We start from the raw sequence: 8,878 nt of genomic DNA on the forward strand, positions 1-8,878 counted from the left end.
TAATACTACTATTAGGGGCTGTGCTATATAATGAAAAATTGAGAATCTAACTTTTATTGGAATAAATGAAGCTGTATTTCTTCCATTTAAAAATGATTCAATTACAATTACAGTGCAGATGTACTTTTTAAAAGGCACTGCATGTTTCTACGCAAGTGTGGGCACACTTAACACAATCACACACAATTACTCTACCACAGATAAAGTTAACCTCTGTTGAATCTCTGCAATTCAGAGATTCATTTGTGTTATCAAACATTATAGACATAAAAACCATTTCCATAATGCATATTAAAACTGTTGATTATAATGAACTACTAACTCTGACAAATTGTCTTCCTGCCATGAGCCCCTCAAGGCAATTACAACAAATTGATCTAATTTTAAATGACAATTAAGGACTCTTGAGAACCACCTCCACAAATATCACCTCCAAATGCTTATAACAAGAGCAAGAGGTGGAAAAACGGAAGTAAAAGTCGGCTGGAGTGCTTTAAGCTAACCTTCAGAAACTCAGTAAAGTTATAACTTATATCGTACATACTCTTCTGCAGCCTGCATTAAATTAGGTACAGCCAGACTCATTTCTCCACCAGATCAGTGCAAGAATGTAGACAGCTTCCCATGAGCAAATCTGATGTGTTTTTCTCAAGGGAATGCCAATTATATGTAGAGAGAATATACTATGTTCCTGCAACAATCCCAACATTAAATACAATCAGCAGAGCATGCAAACTTTTTTTCTATCATACATTAAAGGTAAAAGGTAAAGGTACCCCTGCCCGTACGGGCCAGTCTTGCCAGACTCTGGGGCTGTGCGCTCATCTCACTCTAGAGGCCGGGAGCCAGCGCTGTCCGCAGACGCTTCTGGGTCACGTGGCCAGCGTGACAAGCTGCATCTGGCAAGCCAGCGCAGCACACAGAACGCCGTTTACCTTCCCGCTGGTAAGTGGTCCCTATTTATCTACTTGCACCCGGGGGTGCTTTCGAACTGCTAGGTTGGCAGGCGCTGGGACCGAACGACGGGAGCGCACCCCGCCGCGAGGATTCGAACCGCTGACCATGCGATCAGCAAGTCCTAGGCACTGAGGTTTTACCCACAGCGCCACCCGTGTCCTATCATACATTAACAGAATATTAAAACAATGTCTTCTATCCAAGGTTGCTGGTATTCAAAATTCATAGGGAAAGCCGTTTGTGTGTCTTTTCCTTCTACTTCAGAGTCAAATTACCTGGATCCAGCAGCTACTTTGCTCCCATCAGCACTGAAAACTACATGGTTTGCATTCATTGTGAAGCGTGTCAGGATACCATCTGGAGCCCCCTCTGGGAATGTATGGATCTGGACAGTATTGTTAGAGACTGCCGTAATCAATCTTCCATTCTACAAATAAAGCAATGGGAGGGTCAGGTGATTTAAATAAACATCTACTGACTCCAGGAGCAGTTCATTTTCTACTTCAACAGGCTCCCATGTAACCATCCAGCCACAGCTTCCAAACATCTGATCAGTGTGTCTGGGGCCGAGTCAGGATGGCCATCCATCAACAGATAGAGTTGGGTGTCATCAGCATACTGATGGCAGCCCAACCCAAAACTCCGGACAAGCTGGGCGAGGGGGCACATAAAGATGTTGAAAAGCATTGGGGAGAGTATCGCACCCTGCGGCACTTCACACACCAAGGAGTGGCGTGACGACAGTTCCCCCCCAAGCGCCACCCTCTGTCCCCAACCAGAGAGAAATGAGCGCAGCCATTGAAGGACTGTGCCCTGGATCCCCATGTCGGCAAGGCGGTGGTCCAAGAGTTCGTGATCAACCATGCCGAAGGCTGCTGACAGGTCTAAAAGAATCAGCAGCCCCAACCCGCCTCGATTCAGCTGCCTACAGAGATCATCTGTTAGGGCGACCAGAGCCATCTCGGTCCCATGACTGGAGCGGAAGCTGGATTGGAATGGATCCAGAGCCGATGTTTTATCCAGAAACCCACCAAGCTGTTCAGCAACCGCTCTCTCCATCACCTTACCCAGGAACGGAAGATTCAAAACCAGGCGGTAATTGGATAGAGCTAAAGGATCTAATGATGTTTTCTTTAAGAGCGGGCTGACCACTGCCTCCTTCAATTCCCCTGGGAATGTCCCTGTGCCAAGGGACAAATTGATGATAGCCCCTTTTCAGTACTAATAAAGTTGTCAATACACTTGGGTGAATATGCATATTACTCAGCTGGGCTCAAAGACTGGCCAGGGTAGAGACTGGGGAGAGGCCCATTCCTCCTCCCCCATTTATGTTCCCTTGGCAAATATGGGCTTGGGAATGTCCTTGCATGTATTACAAATTACAGTTAAATCTGTTTCTAGGGAAATCCATATATATATGCACAATTGTAAAATTAACAACCATTGTAAACTTTCCACGTAAGAATAGAGAGCAACAGTCTAGTACAGGCATCCCCAAACTCGGCCCTCCAGATGTTTTGGGACTACAACTCCCATCATCCCTAGCTAACAGGACCAGTGGTCAGGGATGATGGGAACTGTAGTCCCAAAACATCTGGAGGGCCAGTTTGCCTATGCCTGGTCTAGTTATGTACTATAATTGGATGCTGTAGCAGATTAGCCACTAAAGCACAAATTCAGTAACGGCATGAAGTTGGGGGCAGCAAACATGAGTCCCAGGGCCAAAATGGTACGAGGGAAATGGTAAAATGGTCACAGCAAACACACAACACACAATAACTTTAATGCTGACGATGTTACAAGTAGCCAGGTAAATTTGCAAGCACAGCATAACCAGTCTTTAATAAAAGATAAAGATTTGAAAAATTTAGGGGGTGATTTTCTTATAATAGTAGTCTCATTTGAGGCTAATAATAATAATAATCTCAATTATAAGTATCAATTGAGTTGCTTTAACTTGCTGTATTCACAAGAGGGCAGCCTTGGGCAAGGTTTCACAAATAAAATACTGTTATTAAAAACTGCAGTCTGAGTATCAAATTTAACAAAATGATAATATTGCAATGAAGAAAGTCTTGTTAAACTTTGAAACAAGAGCTCAACTTAAATTGACAAAAAAAAATGTAGTGCAAATATTGTTTCAGAAAGGAGTTGCTGATGCCGAACATGTGGGTTTGTATTGCTAATGTTTTACTCATCTTTTTCTATTTTTCCATCAAAACAGGAAACATAAAATAATTATTTTGTTTAAAGAAACTCTAAATACACCTACTATCTGCTGGTGTTAAAACAGAAGATGATACAAATGATAAGTGATACCTCTTTCAATTAAGTTAGCAGTTTTGAACACCCTGCACAACACTGAAAAGAAAGTTGCTACACCAGAAGTTTTTACTTGTCTAACGAGTTCGCAAACAATTTGCAGCACAGACAGCCTAGGTGAATGAAGAGAACCAGCTGTTCCAATTTACAAAAGCTTTTGTGCCTAGTCATAATTCTCACGTCACAGGTAATCAAGTCAGTGACTATATTCAATCCTAACATAATAGACTGCATAGCAGAAGCAACAGGTTGCTCAAACGTTGCTGACTTCCAATCAGAATAAAGCACGGCTGTGAAAATGACCTCATTGTAGGTATTGCCTAACGCACAAGGCCTATTTGATGACACTACTTTTACAAAGAAGCCCTGCACACATACTGGAAGAACCAGAATATCTCCAAGTTCCCGCTGTATAGTTCATAACTGCAGTACCTTGAGAGCAAACGAGTAGGCCTTTTCTCCCACGTTAATTGACTTGGGGTCATTGTCATCCAGGCTTTCCCAAATCCTGACATCTCCATCACTGCCGCATGTTACAATACAGCTATTCAAAGAAACAAGATCAATCTTACACAAAGATGTACGAAACTGTATCAAAATTCTTCATAGTTTTCATTAAAGTAAAACAGTGATGGAAGTTGCTTTGCAAACGCTTTCATTCCTCAGAAACAATATACAGTGGTACCTTGGAAGTCGAACGGAATCCGTTCTGGAAGTCCGTTCGACTTCCAAAATGTTCAGAAACCAAGGCGCAGCTTCGAATTGGAAGCTCCTGCAGCCAATCGGAAGCTGCGGAAGTCACATCAGGACGTTTGGGTTCCAAAGAACGCTCGCAAACCAGAGCACTCACGTCCAGGTTTGCGGCGTTTGGGAGCCAAAACATTCGACTTGCAAGGCGTTTGGGATCCAAAGTATGACTGTAAATTGATCACAAGAAGAAGGTGCTGGCTTTGGTGTCAACAGTCACGGTGGATGACAGTGTAAAAAGATGAGGTGCCCTACTAAATTTCAGGTGACTACTTCATATCTCAACCTTATAGATTATGGTGATAAAACAAGGCATAAGGAAAGAGGCAATCTCTTGAATACATGCAAAAAACCCAACCTTGGGCAGCAAGACCATACAATTAAACCACATGACTTCCCCCAAAGAATTCTGGGAAACCCTCACAGAACTACAATTCCCAACAAACTGCAGTCCCCGGGATTCTTTAGCTGAAGTCATGTGGTTTAAACGAATGTTGCATAGTAGGCAAATTGCTTCCTCCCTCATGAATTTAACTATCAGTGGTTACTTGCCACAATAGCTATGTGCTGCCTCCATAGTCGGAGGCAGTATGTTTCTAAATAACAGCTGCTGGAAACGACAAAGGGGAAACTGCTGTCGTGCTTGCGGATTTCGTACAGTCATCTGGTCAGCCACTCTGAGAACAGAGCTGAACTAAACGAGCTATGAACCTCATCCAGGAGGGCAGTTCTTATAAATTTGGCACCAATGGTATCCATTTTTGCAGAGTTCAAACTGCATCACTCTGAAAAAGGACAGCACCCTGGCTAAGTGCATCTGTTTTGGCCACCAGGCCATGACAGTTTGTCCTCATGCCTCTGTTGCTTTTCACTGCTGTGCCACCTGGCAGAAAAGATGAATGTAGAATCTGCTTGCACTGAGATCATGCAAATCCATCTGTGCATGACTGTACTATTCCTAGTTGTCAATGGAGTATTCAGTTCCACACAATGCTGGAGTTCCCTTGTAATTTGGCAGCAGTCATTCAGATGGGATAGGCAATAAAGGCACAACATCACTTTGACCCATAGCATGAACAAAAATCTTTGGGTCTTAAGAATTATGAAGTCATTTATTTGTTCTTCACATGAAACAAACACCGTGGGAAGCCAATAACAATCACTTCCTGCCATCTATGCCAGGAATGGGGGACCTATGATCCTTCAGATGTTGCAGGACTCCAAACCCCACCAGCCTTAGCCAGCATTGCCAATGGCTAGTGATGTTCTAGATTCAGGTAGGTAGCCATGTTGGTCTGATGCAGTAGAAATATATATAAAAATAAAAAAAATGTCTAGTAGCACCTTCTTTGGTCGTGTCCAACACTTCATGACCCCATGGACCAGAGCACGCCAGGCACTCCTGTCTTCCACTGCCTCCCGTAGTTTGGTCAGACTCATGCTGGTAGCTTCGAGAACACTGTCCCACCGTCTTGTCCTCTTGTCGTCCCGTTCTCCTTGTGCCCTCCATCTTTCCCAACATCAGGGTCTTTTCCAGGGAGTCTTCTCTTCTCATGAGGTGGCCAAAGTACTGGCACCTCAGCTTCAGGATCTGTCCTTCCAGCGAGCACTCAGGGCTGATTTCCTTAAGAATGGATAGGTTTGATCTTCTTGCAGTCCATGGGACTGTACACGAAAGCTCATACCAAGAACAAACTTAATTGGTCTCTAAGGTGCTACTAGACAATTTTTATATTTTTTTATATATGGCTAGTGATGTTGTGAGTCATCCGGAGGGCCACAGGTTACCCATTCCCAACATATACATACATTGTGTGTGTGTGTGTACATTAATCACATGCAACTGGACCCTCAGTCACTTACCTCCCAATGTCATCAAAGCAAACATCTGTGTGACCTTCTGTGTGGCCGTATCTCATTGGCTTTTGTGACAAAGGCATATTCTTTATCTAGGTTACAAAGTTAAAAAGGGCTTCAAGCAAAACAATTACAAGTGATTAACAGGTTTTTGAGTTCAAAAATCACCAAATCTACAATTACGTTCAAACTATTTTTATTTTTTAATATAACGTCATTAACCTGCATGAAATTTTACAGTGTAACACAGCCAAAAGATTACCTGTAGAAGCTTACTACCTAATTTTAAGCTGGGGGTATGTGAATGGGGAAGTGGAGAGGCAATAGTAGTAGGTAAAGGTGAAGGTAAAGGGACCCCTGACCATTAGGCCCAGTCGCAGACGACTCTAGGGTTGCGGCGCTCATCTCGGTAACATATACAGTAATGCCTACAGTCATTATAAAGAATCTCAGTTACTATACTATGGACAACTGTATTAGTCCTTTTTCATCATTTTGCCACAGACACAATTCTTTAGGATAGGAAAAAGTCAATAACTTATTCCGTATGTTATGAAGGCTTGGCTATTATTAGACTCCTTTCCTTTCTTTGTCTTGTTATGCTTACGTTTTCTTCCGTCAGCAGCCCCTCGACGAAATCTCCAAATGGGCGGTTTTCTAATCGGTGCCAGTGATTTGAGGTAGAGGTAAAAGCAGTGCAATTCCAGAGTCAGTGACCTGCAGTGAAAGCGTATAGTCCTGTAAATGCAAAAACCACAGTGGGATCCGGACCTCCTGGACCTGGAAGGTTTCGACAAATTCTGTTGCAGCATTCAAGGAACTTCAGTAATAGTTGCTAGGTAGATAGAAGAAATTAGATTTATTGAGAATAAGTTTAATTATGAAAATGTGTATTGGCAATAAGTAATATGAATTTGAAATATGGAATAGACGGGAAATTGGGTCTTTAGTGTTAAGACCAATAGATGTTTTATTGTTTGCCAAGAAAATTATGTGTCTATGGTTATTTTTGTAATTTGTGTGTAATTTTTGTATTTGTGTTTCTTTGTGTGTGTTTTTGTTGTTGTATAAATAAAGATAAAAATAAAATAAAATAAATAAAAAAACCACAGTGGGACATACATGCAAGGAGATAAATCATCACCACCATCATCACAACATTAGGAGGTTGTCTATCACAAAGAAGATAAGAAGCAATGACACGGGTAATGCAAATACCTTGGATTACTGTTTAGAAGCACACCTTTTGCAAAGGTATCAGCCATACAGGTGACTCTTCACTCAAGGAGTTGCCAGACTCCTGCTTACTCTCTCTTAGGAGGGCACCAAATTCCCAGGATCCCAGCTTGGCTGCCACTTAATCCGAAACAACTTGCACCCAGTTCTGCCTCATAATGTTTTATTTGAAAAAAAGGGGGGTATGGCCTTGCATACCTTATTTCCCCACAAAGTTTGCTACTTGGAGAGGTGAAGAATGGAGAGAGAGAGAGAAAGGAAGTCAGAAAGACAGCAGTCATCTCTTCTCTTCTCCCCCCCCCACCCCCTTTTTTTGCTGGAGCACAAAAAAAGGGGAAAGGAGCAGCGGGGAGACACCAAGAAATAGAGGCGGGGTGGCAGCCCACTTCTAGGCAGGCAAGAAAGCAAAATAGCAGCACACATGTCAATGGCAGGTGTTCAGAAATAGAGGGGGAAGTGGAGGTAGCTGCTCTTCTCTTTATCTGTAAGCCGCCTTGAGTCCCTGTCTGGGGAAAAGGTGGGGTAAAAACAAAATAATAATAATGATAATAGCAGGTCCTTGTTTTGGGGGGGGTTGCTTGCCCCTCACCATAATAAATAATAATACAGTATTAATAATAGCAGGTCCTTGTTTTTTTGGGGGGGGGTTGCTTGCCCCTCACCATAATAAATAATAATACAGTATTAATTATAATAACAGGTCCTTGTTTTTTGGGGGGGTTGCTTGCCCCTCACCATAATAATAATAGCAGGTCCTTGTATGGGGGGGTCACTTGCCCCTCAGCAAATTAATAATAATACGTAATAATAATAATAATAATAATAATAGGTCCTTGTTTGGGGGGGTCGCTTGCCCCTCTCTGCAAAATAAATAATAATAATAATAATATAAATAATATCAGGTCCTTGTTTGGGGGTGTCGTTTGCCCCTCTCTCCACAAATAATAATAATAATAAGAAGAAGAAGAAGAAGAAGAAGAAGCCCTTGTTCAGGGGGTCGCTTGCCCCTCACCACAAAATAAAATAGTAATAGTAGTAGGTCCTTGTTTGGGGGGGAATCGCTTGCCCCTCACCCCCGACCCCCTCGTGGCGCCGCCTCTGGGGGCAGCCTGAGGTAACAAATCCCCCCCCCCCTTTTTGCGAAGGGGCGCTTCTTCCTCGGCTTCTCTTTGGGGGGGCTGAGGAGAGAAACAGGGCCGAGGCCGGCGCCCCCCCCCCCAACACAGCCCCCCCCCTCCTCACCGCGACACGGAGGCCCCCGGCCTCTCCTCCTCCTCCTGGCCTTTCTCCTTCTTCCCGCGCTCTGGGCCTGAGGCGGAGCCGGCGTGGGGCGTCAGAGTCCCGGCCTCCCTCTCCTCTCCGCCTCCCGCTCCTCCTCCTTCCCGGGCCGGCCGGATCCTCCGAGACCATGATGGGGGGGCGGAGGAGGCGCCTGAGGCGACCGGGCCGCCTGGCACCGAGCGAGGGAGGAGGAGGAGAAGAGGAGGCGGCGGCGGCGGCGGGGGAGAAGCGCCTCTGCGCGGCCGGGAGACGGAGCAGGAGGGCGGGCAGCAGCTGGCCGGGCCTCTCGGCTGCTCCTCTTCCCTTCTTCTCCCTTCTTCTCTCCACCCTGTGGTGTGAAAAGGACATCTCTGTGTGGATCTTTATGGAATATACACTTGCCTCTTTTTCAGCACTTTCTGCCTCACGGTTTCCTCTCTCCCCATTAATCTCTTTATTTCGGAGCTCCCACCCCCCTCTCCTATTAATTTTTTTTAAT

The 8,878-nt window shown here is 44.3% G+C and overlaps 1 protein-coding gene across 3 annotated transcripts in view; it reads right to left on the reverse strand.

Moving 5' to 3' along the window:
- Positions 1-8,500, reverse strand: part of WDHD1 (WD repeat and HMG-box DNA binding protein 1) — a 36,394-nt gene extending 27,894 nt beyond the window's left edge. The window contains exons 1-5 of one of the 3 annotated variants that reach the window (XM_077916997.1): positions 8,362-8,500; positions 6,491-6,718; positions 5,890-5,975; positions 3,712-3,823; positions 1,233-1,384 (exon numbers count right to left, since the gene is read on the reverse strand). In XM_077916997.1, coding sequence (XP_077773123.1) covers positions 1,233-1,384; positions 3,712-3,823; positions 5,890-5,966 — 341 coding nt within the window. In that variant the 5' untranslated portion in view covers positions 5,967-5,975; positions 6,491-6,718; positions 8,362-8,500. The remainder of the gene's footprint in view (positions 1-1,232; positions 1,385-3,711; positions 3,824-5,889; positions 5,976-6,490; positions 6,719-8,361) is intronic. The other 2 variants (XM_077916973.1, XM_028726733.2) reach the window with 2 other exon arrangements.
- Positions 8,501-8,878: the final 378 nt, after the last annotated feature.

This window comes from Podarcis muralis, chromosome 1, assembly GCF_964188315.1.
Source record: "Podarcis muralis chromosome 1, rPodMur119.hap1.1, whole genome shotgun sequence".
NCBI classification, from domain to species: Eukaryota; Metazoa; Chordata; class Lepidosauria; order Squamata; family Lacertidae; genus Podarcis; species Podarcis muralis.